The 16,288-nt window shown below is 42.9% G+C and overlaps 2 protein-coding genes across 3 annotated transcripts; both read left to right on the forward strand.

Annotated features, from left to right (window-relative positions):
- Positions 1-3,178: 3,178 nt before the first annotated feature.
- LOC125748867 (uncharacterized) lies at positions 3,179-9,118 on the forward strand. The gene is made up of 5 exons (XM_049025526.1): positions 3,179-3,484; positions 4,783-5,485; positions 5,889-6,218; positions 7,009-7,446; positions 9,051-9,118. Exons 2-5 carry the CDS (start codon positions 4,870-4,872, stop codon positions 9,116-9,118), a joined length of 1,452 nt encoding a protein of 483 aa, XP_048881483.1. The 5' UTR covers positions 3,179-3,484; positions 4,783-4,869.
- A 22-nt stretch (positions 9,119-9,140) lies between these two features.
- LOC125749571 (tenascin-like) lies at positions 9,141-16,038 on the forward strand. Of its 2 annotated transcripts, XM_049026978.1 has the most exons (12): positions 9,141-10,152; positions 10,483-10,605; positions 10,725-10,868; positions 11,409-11,528; positions 11,659-11,808; positions 12,051-12,187; positions 12,744-12,876; positions 13,230-13,381; positions 13,659-13,755; positions 13,975-14,136; positions 14,313-14,476; positions 14,760-16,038. In XM_049026978.1, the coding sequence occupies exons 1-12, from the start codon at positions 9,168-9,170 to the stop codon at positions 14,856-14,858; spliced, it is 2,466 nt and encodes an 821-aa protein (XP_048882935.1). In that variant the 5' UTR covers positions 9,141-9,167; the 3' UTR covers positions 14,859-16,038. The 2 variants fall into 2 exon arrangements, with proteins under 2 accessions (XP_048882935.1, XP_048882936.1); XM_049026979.1 differs by having other exon boundaries at positions 10,018-10,605.
- Positions 16,039-16,288: the final 250 nt, after the last annotated feature.

Below are 16,288 nucleotides of genomic sequence, written 5' to 3' on the forward strand. Positions count from 1 at the left end.
GGACTAAGGAGACATGGACTAAGGAGACATTATGGAATTATGGGCACTAAGGAGAAACTAAGGAGACTGAGCTCTTCAGACCGTTTAAGTAAGAGTAGGAGACAGCACACACTGGAATAAGGAGAAATGGATCAGCTGAGCTAAGAGCGAGAAATGATGGGGGGGCGACCAAGATGGGACAAGCCGATTGGAAAGGAAGGAGCAGACTCGAGGAACAGGCCGAAGCTTGTGTCTCGATCTTATTTTAATTCCCGAAGAGGCGTCCAACATAAGCATCACGGCTGTACTGGCTCAGACTTCTGTCAAGTAACACTGAACACTCTCACTGTTTCACTGCTGACATTGAGCTTCTCGTTAAGTTTGAACCAACGAGGGCAAAGTAAACAGGGCCACCTCAAAACCCACATATTTCCATTTGACAAAATGAGCCCCCTATACACTTTTAATGTTTCAGCATTGCTCAACATTCTTTAGCTCATTCATTCAGCATTTTGTAAATTCCAGGTCTCTGTGTATTTTGTAAGTAACTTAGTTACACTTTTACCCGTCGCCACCATTATAACGACAATCTTCCTGGAAGAGGGAGACATTGGAGATTAATGCCATTTTTACATTATTATTAGTCACTTGCTACCATATTGCATCACATTATTCACATTGTTGCTCTTGTTGTGAATTAACCAACAAACTGGTGTATCATAGTCTGACGTATAAAATTATAAAAAAATATACAATAAAAAGCAAAGACAAAATTGCGGAAACGCTGCTCTGGGTATAACTGCACACTATTCAGCGTGAGCTTTTGACTCCAGTTTGACTGAGACCAGAGTGACTGCCCACCACCGACTGATAATTAATTACCTTTGGCTGAAGTTTAAAAGCTGCCTGCTCCAATTTGGAGTGGAACATTTCTGTGCACCCTTCAGCTACATGGAGTCTTTTTGCTGAAGTTTTCCAGTGAGATTCCAGTGTAATAAAATATTAGGCTGAATATGATGAGTATTTACATTGAAAAAAATATATCTTTATTGTCATCGCACAAGTACTGTACAACAACATTCAGCTTCCATACCCCAGGCTATTGATGACAATAAATTAAACTAAAACTTAAACTCAAAGTAGAACAAAAATATTGTAAATACCAGAAATATTATAAATAACAGATAATAAAAGCAACACCAGAACCAGCACAGTATTAAAAATGGCTTTTAAATAAAAGTGTAAACTGTGTGGTCAATGTAACTAAACAATGTTAAACAATATGAACAATAATGATAGATTGAATAGTACAGAAGATCCAGCAGTAATAACAGTGTAAGTGTCACACTGGCAGCAGTGATTACAGTGTAAGTGTCACACTGCCAGCAGTGACCCAGCTTTCCTAGCTGGTCTCCTATCTAAGTGCAATATCCAGGCCCAGACCTGCTAAGCTACAGATGGGTAACCTGGTGTGAACTGCAGCTGTGGTTTATCATAACAAAAGCATCATATTGCCATATAAAAAAAAACTCCTTATGTACTGTATATTAATCTGCACAACATAGGATGAACATGCGAGCCCCACTCACACAGTAAATGGGAAAAGGATTCAAACCAAGAACCCCGGAGGTGTGTGTTAATGGCAGCACTCACTAAACCACAGTGTAAAGGAAAATGATTAGTTTCGGTTCAGGTGTTTATATCTGTGGAAGGGGACTGTAGGGTATATACCCTAAGACAGACATTGGTAGGTGTGTGGAAGGGGACTGTAGGATATATACCATAAGACAGACATTTGGTAGGACTGTGGAAGGGGACTGTAGGGTATATACCCTAAGACAGACATTTGGTGGGACTGTGGAAGGGGACTGTAGGGTATATACCCTAAGACAGACATTTGGTGGGTGTGTGGAAGGGGACTGTAGGATATATACCCTAAGACAGACATTTGGTGGGTGTGTGAGAGGGGACTGTAGGGTATATACCCTAAGACAGACATTTGGTGGGTGTGTGGAAGGGGCTGTAGGGTATATACCCTAAGACAGACATTTGGTGGGTGTGTGAGAGGGGACTGTAGGGTATATACCCTAAGACAGACATTTGGTGGGTGTGTGAGAGGGGACTGTAGGGTATATACCCTAAGACAGACATTTGGTGGGTGTGTGAGAGGGGACTGTAGGGTATATACCCTAAGACAGACATTTGGTGGGTGTGTGAGAGGGGACTGTAGGGTATATACCCTAAGACAGACATTTGGTGGGTGTGTGAGAGGGGACTGTAGGGTATATACCCTAAGACAGACATTTGGTGGGTGTGTGAGAGGGGACTGTAGGGTATATACCCTAAGACAGACATTTGGTGGGTGTGTGAGAGGGGACTGTAGGGTATATACCCTAAGACAGACATTTGGTGGGTGTGTGAGAGGGGACTGTAGGGTATACACCCTAAGACAGACATTTGGTGGGTGTGTGGAAGGGGCTGTAGGGTATATACCCTAAGACAGACATTTGGTGGGTGTGTGAGAGGGGACTGTAGGGTATATACCCTAAGACAGACATTTGGTGGGTGTGTGAGAGGGGACTGTAGGGTATATACCCTAAGACAGACATTTGGTGGGTGTGTGAGAGGGGACTGTAGGGTATATACCCTAAGACAGACATTTGGTGGGTGTGTGGAAGGGACTGTAGGGTATATACCCTAAGACAGACAGTTCAAATGGAATAGACATCTCATCTCAGCAGTTGGTGAATTTCATTTGGATGTCATTCTGACGAACTTTGTGACGCACTGTTTGGATTCAGCTTGTCAGGCCTACTACCAAAATCCTATTATTTTTTACTCACAAAGGACCTCTTTTAGTTTGGCACACTGAGCATTGTTCAAGGCAGTGGTTTCTTCACTGACGATTCCACCCATTCATCCATACATTCCAACCCTGATGGAGCCTTTAACCCAGAAGTGCAAGGTGACTGTGCTAACCACTGCACCACTGTGCCACCCTGACTGTGCTAACCACTGCACCACTGTGCCCCCCTGGCTGTGCTAACCACTGTGCCCCCTGACTGTGCTAACCACTGCATCACTGTGCCCCCCTGGCTGTGCTAACCACTGTACCCCCCTGACTGTGCTAACCACTGCCCCACTGTGCCCCCCTGACTGTGCTAACCACTGCATCACTGTGCCCCCCTGGCTGTGCTAACCACTGTGCCCCCCTGACTGTGCTAACCACTGCACCACTGTGCCCCCCGGTTCCATCAAAGGAAGCAAAAGTAGAACAGATGAAATATCATCAGCTATTAAAGCAGACAATCTTCCATCTAGTAATGGCAGCTGTAATTAGTCCAGATGCTTGGAGGAGGGGAAAGAGGAGGGAAAGAAATAGAGGAAAATCCCTGGTTCCCTCGTCCCATCTCACCAGCCTCCTCCTCTCACATTCAGTCAACGAGGGCTGGGGAGTGAGGAGCCAGAGCAGCAGACTGACTCGCACAGGGGGGGCTCTTCACTGGTAAGGCTCCCTTTTATTCCAAACATCAGAACGTGCTTATTACTTAATGTGTGTCTGAATGGTAACTATGGCGATCCCAGTCCGTCTCACTTCACTGTGTCCACATTAGCACCCATGTCGCAAATTTAATTCGGATGTAACATATTACAGTTGATGCTTCAAAGCAATTATTGAATCTGCATAGATGGCAGTTACATTTAAAGTTAAACATAAAAATTATGCACAAAAGGCAAAGAGGCAACTTCTAAAAACAGTTTGTTTTGCCCAGTGTCTTTGGAAGCTCTGGCTTGTATGTTTCTCTTCCATAACGTCACAGTTTCCATTTACATTGATATACTTTTGTTTGCCTTCCAGAATTGTGTAACATGTATATTCCCTCTTTTTCTTAAGTTACAAAGGAGGGATTTTATGTTGCCAAGAATAAAAGAATGCAAAGCTAATAATTCCTGGTATGTAACATTTTACTAATGCTCACAAGGTAAACTTTAAACCAAAAATTAAATGCATAAACCTGAACTTCATTTTAGGCAGTGTAAAAGGTATAGAAGGTGCAGTGCAGTGAGACCGAATACAATGGTGCTCTGTGTGTCTGCATTGCTCACATATGCCTGGCGAACGGGCCTCGCGATTTACGGCTTTTCGTCTGGCCAAAACTGAAATAAGTTGTTCCTCTGATTTCCCTCATGCCTTCATGCTCTGTTCGCTCTCACTTCCTGACTAAAAATGCAGTTGTAGCGGAGTTGTTGCTTCAGAACTGTGCAGAATATAAAATCTCTAAGTTAAAAGCAAATAAAAGTAAAATTAGTGTAAGTGTTTTTTTTTGTAAAAATGCCTGTATCTTACAACTTTAGCACCATCTGCCTTGCTTGTATATCGCTTTGGGTAAAAGCATCTGATAAAAATTAGACTGCACTGTTATGGGAGGCAGTGTCAATCATATACCGGTCATGGGACAGGCTGATTAGAGTTTACACTATTACAGGTTAAATCACAGGTGAGTGATCACCTTCACTCATACAATCATGAAACAAAACGGTACCATTTCAGTCTATAACTGCACAAAACCCCCAACACATTCACACAGCACCTCATATAAGTCAATCAGTTCATTAAGCTTTTGTAATATCCCAGCATATTACATGTCTGTTGACCTACTTCTTTGTGTGTTTCACTGCAGCTGAAGTTTATTTAATGTGGACGGTCTTTCTTTTTAGGGAAACCTGATTGGATTCAGCATCTTTGTCAGTCCAGCCTTCTTCACAGCTCTCTAGTCCTCACTCTGTTCTCTCTGTTCCCAGACAGGAGGAAACAACACTGCGTACATTTTGGAGCCAGATTTCCACACCGGCACCCCTGTTGATATTTATATTTCAGTATTTTTCAAGATGGATGTTCGTCTTCCACCTCGCTGCTTTGAAATGTTCTTCTTCATGAGCTTCCTCTGTGTCCTGCTGCCACCTTCTGACCTACAGTCCACAGCTAACGACAAAAACCCCACCTCAGTACCAGCACAGACCAGCTCCTCAGTGAAAATCATTCCTTCAAAACCTCAGACCAGCTCCCAGAATGCTATACTTACAAAACGAAGTCCTGCAGTTTCTGCAAAAGTTGGGCAAGAGCAAGTTTTAGCCAATTACAGCCAGCCTGCCCTTGCCTTAGCTCCTCAAACCAGTAATCAAAGGACACTAGGAGATGCCAGCCACACTTCTGGACATTCACCAGTTAAACTCTTGATTTTGGATACTTGCATCGAGAAAGACAAACAGGGGGACACAGCCAACCTGACTCGGGGACACAGCCGAGAGGTGGACTTGGAGTCTGGTTCATCGCTGATTCTAACCCACAAGATCAGCGTTGTCCCAGCATCTTGCGCTGGGAGCTGCGACTCAGAATTCTCTGCCCTGCAGAAGCGTTTGGAAAAGCTGGAGTTGGAGGTGTCCACCCTGAGGAGGAAATGTGGGGGTCCTGAGAGCACCTGCCCTCCCCCACAGCGGGGAGGAGGTAATGCAGTGTGAAAGATGGCAGGCATCTTACTGGCCACCTGGCTATTGCACACAAAATCCATATTCTCACTGATATACTGTATAATCTGATACAGTACTGTTAATATACAATAATACTGGTTTCATCATGTGAAAAACATAGGTAATGCATTATTCTGAAAATGAAATAAATGAAAAAAGATGCAAAAATCAACATTATCCTGTTACTAAATAAATTAAGATTTAGATAAACTTTGTTGATCCCAGGGGGAAATTATTGAGGTCCTAAGGATTGTAAGGTAAATTTTTTTAAGTCCCATTTGCAAAGTTAATTCTTCACTATAAATTCCAAATTTGGACTTTGATGGGAGTCTTCAGCCAGCGCCTGTCTAAGGCCACTTTCTCTGTCTGATTTCTCCAAGAGGAAAATGCCGACGAGTGTCCAGATGACTGCAGTGACCAAGGCCGGTGCGAGAGGGGAAAGTGCGTCTGCTTCCCTGGATTCAGCGGGCCGGACTGCGGCACGTCCGCCTGCCCCCCCGGCGGCTGCGGCAAACGGGGCCGCTGTGTCCGTGGAAAGTGCGAGTGCGATGCTGGCTTTTCGGGGGTGGACTGCACCCCCGTGTCTTGTCCCGGTAACTGCAGCAGCAAAGGCCGCTGTGTACGGGGGAGGTGTGTGTGTCACCCTGGGTACACTGGCCCCGACTGTAGCAGGTGCAAAGATGGACACAGCGGGACTGAATGTGACAGTGGTAAGTTACTTATCCATTAACATCCATTTGGATAATTTACTAAATGCCAGCCTTACGTACCAATGCGTAATGTGTTACATTACTAGGGACAAATATGATGCATGTTAATATAGGCATCTACACATCATTTATGTACACATCATTTATGGGCAGAAAACTCAAATTTGTTTAAAATCACTCTTTAATTTCCCTGATTAGTTTGGAGAATTGCAGCATATTCTTCAGTTACCTTAATGAGATAAATATTTTGGAACAACAAAATCAGAAGATCTTTTAAACTTTTTTTTCAATTTTTATTTAGCTTACAGTGGTGTGAAATCTCTGCATGACAGCTGCCATTTCATGATTTTAGGTTTATAAAATAATGGATCTTTTTTTTTCTTTCAATTTTTTTGTAGTAAATTGGTACAAAAGAAGAATTATTTTATATGGGAAAATTTTGGTGAGCTGGTTTACACAGAATGTTTGTACTTATCCATCCATCCATTATCCAAACCGCTTATCCTACTGGGTCGCGGGGGGTCCGGAGCCTATCCCGGAAGCAATGGGCACGAGGCAGGGAACAACCCAGGATAGGGGGCCAGCCCATCGCTGGGCATGTTTGTACTTATATTTCTGTGAAATGTTTCATATATTTTATGTTGTGTAATTTTAAACTTAAATAGGATATTTCCCAAATTCATTTGTGATCAACATAATTAGTTTGAAATGAGACACAGATGTGTTACTAAAGAATTGTATAAATATGGGCTGATGTCAGTGGCTTAAGGTCTCATCCCTTTATTTGTAGACAGTAGCAGGAGAGTAATGACCACAATGACCATAGAAACCGTGACAATGACGCTGACACCAGAAAATGACACGATCAAAGAAAAGATACATGGGAAGTTGGTCAAGACTATACTCTCCAAAAATGAGGGGAAGAAAAATCCACAGAGAACATGGAGGAGGGGAGAGGGGAGAGGAGAGATGGAGAACGGCAGTAAAACCAAAGTGAGCTTGGATCTCAAACCAGATACTGCAAAATCTCACAGTAAAGTGGATTTGGGTCTGAAATCAAATACTACACAATCACAGCCAAAACCGGACTTGGGTGTGAAATCAAACACTACAAAATCACAGCCAAAACCGGACTTGGGTGTGAAATCAAATACTACAAAATCACACCCAAAACCGGACTTGGGTGTGAAATCAAACACTACAAAATCACAGCCAAAACCGGATTTGGGTGTGAAATCAAACACTACAAAATCACAGCCAAAACCGGACTTGGGTGTGAAATCAAACACTACAAAATCACAGCCAAAACCGGACTTGGGTGTGAAATCAAACACTACAAAATCACAGCCAAAACCGGACTTGGGTCTGAAATCAAATACTACAAAATCACAGCCAAAACCGGACTTGGGTCTGAAATCAAATACTACAAAATCACAGCCAAAACCGGACTTGGGTGTGAAATCAAACACTACAAAATCACAGCCAAAACCGGACTTGGGTCTGAAATCAAATACTACACAATCACAGCCAAAACCGGACTTGGGTGTGAAATCAAACACTACAAAATCACAGCCAAAACCGGACTTGGGTGTGAAATCAAATACTACAAAATCACACCCAAAACCGGACTTGGGTGTGAAATCAAATACTACAAAATCACAGCCAAAACCGGACTTGGGAGTGAAATCAAACACTACAAAATCACAGCCAAAACCGGATTTGGGTGTGAAATCAAACACTACAAAATCACAGCCAAAACCGGATTTGGGTGTGAAATCAAACACTACAAAATCACAGCCAAAACCGGATTTGGGTGTGAAATCAAATACTACAAAATCACAGCCAAAACCGGACTTGGGAGTGAAATCAAACACTACAAAATCACAGCCAAAACCGGACTTGGGTGTGAAATCAAATACTACAAAATCACACCCAAAACCGGACTTGGGTGTGAAATCAAATACTACAAAATCACAGCCAAAACCGGACTTGGGAGTGAAATCAAACACTACAAAATCACAGCCAAAACCGGATTTGGGTGTGAAATCAAACACTACAAAATCACAGCCAAAACCGGATTTGGGTGTGAAATCAAACACTACAAAATCACAGCCAAAACCGGATTTGGGTGTGAAATCAAATACTACAAAATCACAGCCAAAACCGGACTTGGGAGTGAAATCAAACACTACAAAATCACAGCCAAAACCGGACTTGGGTGTGAAATCAAACATTACAAAATCACAGCCAAAACCGGACTTGGGTGTGAAATCAAATACTACAAAATCACAGCCAAAACCGGACTTGGGTGTGAAATCAAACACTACAAAATCACAACCAAAACCGGACTTGGGTGTGAAATCAAACACTACAAAATCACAGCCAAAACAGGACTTGGGTGTGAAATCAAACATTACAAAATCACAGCCAAAACTGGACTTGGGTGTGAAATCAAATACTACAAAATCACAGCCAAAACCGGACTTGGGTGTGAAATCAAACACTACAAAATCACAGCCAAAACCAGACTTGGGTGTGAAATCAAACACTACAAAATCACAGCCAAAACCAGACTTGGGAGTGAAATCAAACACTACAAAATCACAGCCAAAACCGGACTTGGGTGTGAAATCAAATACTACAAAATCACAGCCAAAACCGGACTTGGGAGTGAAATCAAACACTACAAAATCACAGCCAAAACCAGACTTGGGAGTGAAATCAAATACTACAAAATCACAGCCAAAACCGGACTTGGGTGTGAAATCAAATACTACAAAATCACAGCCAAAACCGGACTTGGGAGTGAAATCAAACACTACAAAATCACAGCCAAAACCGGACTTGGGTGTGAAATCAAATACTACAAAATCACACCCAAAAGCAGACTCAGATCTTAAACCAGGTGGTGCAAAAGACGATGAGGGATTTGAGTCTAAGAAGAATGTCATGGTCAAGAAACCAACAATTGCTACTACAGTCCATTCCAACACTTCCAGAAGTGGACAAATGGGACATAAAGTTGTGCAGGCCATTCTACATCAGCGAAAAGGGAACATACAAGAACATCAGACAAAAACCAGAAAACTAGATTCCAAAGTACAAAAGAAAGAGGATGATAAACGTTCTAAATCGGATCTAAAAATGTCTGTAGATATCAAGCAAGATTCAGCAAACCAAACCCATATAAAATCAGGCGAACTGATCTATCACAATGTGAGCCGAGCTTCAGCCTTTGTAAATGAAACAAATGTGGAATTGAAAGGCAAGGGAAGTTCGGCAAAGGCAACTGATAGAACAGAACCAGGGAAGGTAACAGAAAAGACTGTTTTGGCTGTGAAGAACGCATCTAAAATCGCTGCAAAAAAATTCCTCCAAAAGACCAACGTGAGCCAGGGTAAAGTTGACAGAACACAAACCACGGATGATCACAGAAGTAGCAGCAGTTCTCAAAAAGGAGAAGTAGCTCTTATTTCTATCAGGGTGCAAAACGTAACTTCCAGGGGTTTCACCATCATTTGGGAGGCACCTCAAAGAGCGTTTAAAAATTTCACTTTGATCAGAAGAGAGTATAGGACAGAAATGGAGGAAGAAGATGAGGTTGAGGAGAACAAAGAGGAGGAGGAGGAACAAAGTGAAGGAGGTGCTTTGGGTCAAAAGGACAGTGACAGATTGAATATTGATCAAAGTGCTATGGGCAAAGGTGTCGGTCATACAAAGATAAGTAACAACAGCATAACAGTTCATGCATCGCTGAAACCCCACAACGATTCAAGGACCAAAACACATCTCAGAAGATTCACACAAGTTGTTGCAGGCTCAGCCCGCTCCCTGTCATTCCGGAACCTTCACCCTCAGTCTCGATACTCAGTGTCACTGTACGGAACAAGCCCAGGACTGCGATCCAAAATCCATCGCATCACTGTCACTACAGGTAACGTCTCTTCATTTCCTTTTCCCGACTTCCCTTGGATCAAAACAAATTCCTTCTACTGTTTTTGTAGAAGACTAATAAAGGAATTCCGATTCTAGATAGTACATACATACTGACTTATTTCCCTTTATGTATGAAGCACATTCTGTTTTAGTTTACTATAGACATATGCAGTGTTGGGGAAGTTACTCACTAAAGTGATCCATCAGAGACCGAGCCTGTATCCCACCATGCATGGTCACCTGGTTTCCCCTCCTTTTGTGCCGCACTCTGCCGTGACTCTTGCACTTGACTCCACGTCTCCTCCCTCATGCCGTCCATCTCGCTCAGCTCCGGAGCCCCCCGCTGATCTGCTATTTAGCGATGTTACCCATTCATCTCTTTCTGTGTCCTGGACTAAGCCGAGAAACCCAGTAGACCTCTTCAAAGTCACCTACGCTAACACTGAAAACGGTAAGGTTGATCCTTGCTTATGCTACTTGTAAAACCTTGGTTTATTTGTCGCACTCAACGTCCAACATGGTCGATTTGTACTCAGTAATTCCCGGTATAATTTGTTCTCTCTTCCCCAGGGAAGCCTGTCACTGTGACCGCCGACTCCCAGCATTCCAGTTTGCTTCTCTCTCAGCTCTCCCCTGGCTCCTCCTATGAGGTCCGTGTGTTCTCCATGAAGGGATTGGACGAGAGTGACCCAATCACTGGCCTTGTTGTCACAGGTAAGAATCAGTCACTGTATTTCCTGCTTATAATGAATTTTTAGTACCTATTTGTAGTACTGCATCCTTAATTAAGCATTTCATTTACAGTTAATGCGAATCTAATATTATCCCTGGATAAGTAGCATGTAAAGCAGGGTCTGACTATTGCAGAGCAATCTCACACACATTGATTAAAGCACAGATATATTTTTGCAGTTATAATCTGTACTGAATATATTTGGATAGTGGCATGAAGGTCAAGACTCAGATCCATTTGTAAGTCTTTTTAATATACTTGGTGGTGAAGAGAACTGCTTTAAACGTTTAAAAAATGCATTATTAGTTAATAAATGTATAATTTTCAAGTTACACATTCACTATGTGTATCCCACAGAAAAACACGACAGGGAGGACTATCTTTAAAAATGTGAAATTGATTCTAACCCACAAGAAATTTAGCAAGTAATAGGAATAAATTACTGATAAATATGTTTCATGAAAATAATTCATGAATTATTCTCAGTAATTATTATGCTGCCTTCTCTCACCCGGTCTTAGTCCCTGACCCTCCAACATCCCTGCGGATCATCAACATAACAAACACCAAGGCTGTCCTGCATTGGTCACCCGCTTTGGCTAAAGTTGATCGCTATATAGTGATTTATGGGTCTGAAAATGGTGAGTGACCCTGCCAGACATATATCTGGGTTGTATCCTTCACCACTTTAAGCAGTAGTACAGTGATGTGCAGTTATTCCTGTGTTGCATCCAGTCCATTCACTAAGCATCAGTCTCTTCTTTTTTTCAGTGCGGAATTTGACAGTGACTGTCCCAGGCAATGCAGCTGTACTGCAGATGAAGGACCTGCAGAGTGCCACTGTATACCATGTGACAGTGACTAGTCAGCTAGACAGCCTGCAGAGCATCGCAGCCAGTGCAACCTTCACCACGGCAGGGGGTCAGTGCCACAAACACATACACACTTGCATGCATAAGCACATAATACTGTAAAAGGCAAATCCACACACATGTCTAGGACATCATGGGTTCGGATCCCATGGCCTGCAGAGTAATCATATCACTGTTGGATCCTTTCACAAAAAGCTGATCCTGCTCTCTAACATGAAGCTTTCCTCAATTTTACATCGCTTTGGACAAAAGCATCTGCTTAATGAATAAATATATGTGTGTTTCTCCCAGAAAGTGGATGGAGATGGGAGCACCATCTGATAACCAGTCAGGTGACCCCACGTTCTGCAGTGTTGTCATGGAGACCACCAAGTGCAAAGGTGACGGGATATAAGCTATCCTATCAGATGGCAGGAGAGGAGATGAAGGTGAACACGTTTCCTTATATCTGTTTCTCAGCTGATACACTCTGCATATAGCTTTTGATATACATAGATGTATTAATCTCAAGAATTTACTTTGCAGTTAAATTTGAGTGTTTTTTTGGGAGGGCTGTGCTGTGATGTTTTCTGATTTGGTTCGAAAGCACTGAAGCAATACTTTGTCATATAATTAGGATGTTTATTGAATTATGGATATCAAAATACAATCCAGATTTCGTAGCTTTTGTAATGTTTAATTATTTGTAATGTCATTAATGTGCACTTCTGTCTTTAAGGGTATTTTGATGAGAAGTAGAGTAGTTTGCTATGAAAAAAGATTAATTAAGTTACTTGGATGGCCAGCTCTGGGTGTGGAGTTTCCAGTGCATTGTGTTGTCCAGTGCATTGGGTGTGGAGTTTCCAGTGCATTGTGTAGCAGAACTTATCATAGTTCATCATTTTGGAACACCAAGTGAAAGATGAGCATTAAACGAAAGATGCACAGACGTACAAGTACAAACTCACCTAGGAAACCCGCCTTTTTGGTCCTTCTTTGTAATAGGAAATGATCCTTGACTCTACTGTGACACAACATAGACTCACTGGATTACTGCCGATGTCCAAATACACTGCAAAGATACAGGCAGCCAGAATGGGGCGTTACAGTGCACCCATCTCCGTTGAATTTAACACAGGTGAGAGTCACTGTTGTGCTGTACCTGGAAAAATAGTTGGAAATCTGCGCCCATAGAGCTTTGTGTGTTTTTTGTATCACAGTTGTGCCGTAGAAGCCTAGAAGGAGCATATATTGGTCAGCAGTACTGAACTATCCGTTGACACCGTATCCTAAGTAAAGAATAAGAATTTAGTATTCAGGCATAATAATAATTATTATTATAATTATTATTGTATAGCATTTATATAAGGGGTTTGAACTATTTCTATAACATTCCAGCCTCTTGCTGGCCATGTGCTCATTTTCAAAGTCTTAGGTTCTATTCTATTCTATTCTGGGTTTTTGAACCCATTCCTTTGTCCCGTGGCCCAGACCCACTGCACTTCCCCTTTCCTACGGACTGCTCTCAGGAGCTGTTAAACGGCCTGCGGCCCTCCGGAGAGGTGCTGATCTACCCCAGTGGCAGGCAGGGGGCGGCTGTGCGGGTCTACTGTGACATGGAGAGTGATGGAGGCGGCTGGACGGTGAGGGACAGCAGGGGGGCCACACTTACTGCCACAGGCTTCATCTGATCACCAGCCAGAGAGGTTTAGCCGTGTGCAGCTCAGGGAGTGAGCTGGTGTTTACTGAACAAAATGCGAATGCAATGTATTCATGTGCTAAGATTTCACATTAAACTGGCTTATAAATACATACATCATCAGAGAATAGCTACCATATATGTAGAATATACCAAATACCAATTATGTAACATTAAGTCACTTTAATAATTCAGAAATGGAATATTTATTTGCTGCCCAGGTCTTTCAGAGAAGAATGAATGGAAGGACAGACTTCTTTCGGAGTTGGAATGACTACAGCAAAGGCTTTGGCAACTTGAGTGAGGAATTCTGGCTTGGTGAGGATGACTTGAGGATAACTTGAGGATGACTTGAGGATAACTTGAGGATGACTTGAGGATAACTTGAGGATAACTTGAGGATGACTTGAGGATAACTTGAGGATGACTTGAGGATAACTTGAGGATAACTTGAGGATGACATGAGGATAACTTCAGGATAACTTGAAGAAGCATCTGTATCGTCGTTCCCCTCTGTCCTTCCCTTCCTCTGACCAGGAAACGAGCCGATTCACAGCCTGACCAGCCTGGAGCCCATGGTGCTGAGGGTGGACCTCGCGGCCGGAGCGGAGTCCGCATTCGCCCACTACTCCTCTTTCTCCATAGATTCACAGAGAAAGTTCTACACAGTGAACCTGTCTGGGTACTCAGGCACTGCTGGTAAGGGCGGCTCCTTAAATGAGGACAAATGAGAGGTGGAGGAGGACAGGGGACATGTAGAGGATCGTAGGGAAGAAATGTAAATCAAGGCTAAAAGCATGCAATGAGAGAATGAAAGTGAAAATATACCACTCTGGTTCTTCTTAACCTCCACGCATCGACCCCTCCTCACATAGGCGACTCCATGCAGTATCACAATGGGCGGCCATTTTCCACCAAAGACAGAGACCCCAAGCCTGTCCTCAGTGGATGTGCTACGTCCCACAGGGGAGGCTGGTGGTACAAGGACTGCCACGAGGCCAACCTCAACGGCCTGTATGACATCAACACCAACCACCAGGTGGAGCTCTCTGTTCTCTCACAGCTATCAGCCAAACATACATGTAATGTCGCACCACCAACTCTCAACAGACACTGAGTCCGCTATGTACCAGTTACAAGTATAAATCCACTTATACATTTTACGTGAGTAGCTTCACGATACTATATGAACTATGGTAAGTACTGCCACACAGTACATTGGAACCACTACACCCAGAGCTGGCTCATACGAGTTACTTACGTGTTTACTTTACAGTGTTTATCTTCTGGTTCAGTAACCGCTCTCGTTCTCCTGCTCTAAGGGTGTGATCTGGATGGCATGGAAAGGCCGGGATTTCTCCATTCCCTTCACCGAGATGAAGATCAGACCGCAGTCATTCATCCCACAGTCTCAGGAATAGAGTCACACTGAGATAAATGGAACGTAGCTTGATTCTTATCTGCAAGACAATGTGCTCACAAGCACACACTCACATACACAACCATGGCACGGCCTCCAAACACTCAGCCAGACAGGCCTGCTACATGATTCCCAAGCCTAAATCATCACACGGGCTTAGATTTCAGGTTTTTACAGAAGAGCTTCTATTAAAGACCACTTCGGATGTGAATCGATTCTAAAATACGCAACACCGTCGGCCATTTTCATGCTTTACAGTTTACATAAGAAAATATGCAACTGATCCTTTTTATTTTGAACTGCTAGAAGTTTAGCCTTAATTAATGCTGATAGCAAAACAAACACGCACGAGACCAGTATGTAATGGGAACAGTGGCCCCTAAAACTGACATTAAGCCCGGAGTAGTAAGCTGTGCTGAAATGAGTAGTTTTATCTTAACTCGATTACTTGTTTGAGGCCGATGTGGTTAAAAACAAAGTGATAAACTAGTGACCAGCAGAGACAAATGTGTGAAAGGTGATTGTGATAAGTAAGATACTGCGGTCATGTGTGACGATGGACGTGTACGGCCGTAGGGTGCAGTGATAGCGCAGCCTGCTGTCGAGGTCAGAGGGAGAAATGCGCAGTTGGAATGGAGACACGTCAGTAAGAGCCTGTTTAAATACCAAGCGCTCGTACAGCACAGAGGCTGTTACACACTACGATCCACTCACTGTCATTTATTCAGCAGATGCTTTTATTCTAAGTGACGTACAATTGCGAAAGCTGGGAGCAGCTGGGGTCAAGGGCCCCACTCAAGAGCCCCACTCAAGGGCCCAATGGTGAAATCAATCTTCTTTTAAACCAGTGATTTTTCCTGATCCTCAGTGCTGCACACACCCCCAAGAAAGATCATCCTACCCCATGAGGATCAAGCTCATAACCTTCAGGTTAGAAGAAGACTCTACCTAGAGTAGTAACAAGGCAGCTGACCACAATGAACCAGCACCCCCTCTCCCCCCCCCCCCCCCCCACATCCCTGACCAAAGCCTTGAACTCGTGTTGCCTGTTGTAAGTGTCTAAGCTGATCTGTGTTTTTCCAGCACTGAATAAACTGTTATTTCAGATATTCTTTCCTGTCCTTGAAAGTGTCTCTGTATCTCCCAATTTTTTGTTTTTCTCTAACACTTAATAAATAAACAAAGAACGTCTGACCAATATTCTTCATCCACTACCTGCTATTGTATATACATATTTAATATACCAATACTGATCTTGTACATTAACATACTAAGGCTGCAATTTGAAAGTATTTCCAGCAGTGGACATTGCATCTGGCAAAAAAATGTGAAATTTGTACTAGATCTTCATGACTTAAAGAGCATAGCTGGCATTTTACCCAGTATTTTATTTCTGTATCTTATTTAAGCTTCTTTTTAATCCAGCTTTCC

This window comes from Brienomyrus brachyistius, chromosome 9 (genome assembly GCF_023856365.1).
Source record: "Brienomyrus brachyistius isolate T26 chromosome 9, BBRACH_0.4, whole genome shotgun sequence".
Lineage (NCBI taxonomy): Eukaryota > Metazoa > Chordata > Actinopteri > Osteoglossiformes > Mormyridae > Brienomyrus > Brienomyrus brachyistius.

Excerpts from the sequence above, each read along its gene's own strand:
- LOC125749571 (XM_049026978.1), top strand. The coding sequence starts at position 9,168 with ATGGTCAAGAAACCAACAATTGCTACTACAGTCCATTCCAACACTTCC. Across the intron at positions 14,137-14,312 it reads TGGGTACTCAGGCACTGCTG|GCGACTCCATGCAGTATCAC; the intron begins GTAAGGGCGGCT and ends CTCCTCACATAG. Across the intron at positions 14,477-14,759 it reads ACATCAACACCAACCACCAG|GGTGTGATCTGGATGGCATG; the intron begins GTGGAGCTCTCT and ends TCCTGCTCTAAG.
- LOC125748867 (XM_049025526.1), top strand. The coding sequence starts at position 4,870 with ATGGATGTTCGTCTTCCACCTCGCTGCTTTGAAATGTTCTTCTTCATG. Across the intron at positions 5,486-5,888 it reads TCCCCCACAGCGGGGAGGAG|AGGAAAATGCCGACGAGTGT; the intron begins GTAATGCAGTGT and ends GATTTCTCCAAG. Across the intron at positions 6,219-7,008 it reads CGGGACTGAATGTGACAGTG|ACAGTAGCAGGAGAGTAATG; the intron begins GTAAGTTACTTA and ends CTTTATTTGTAG.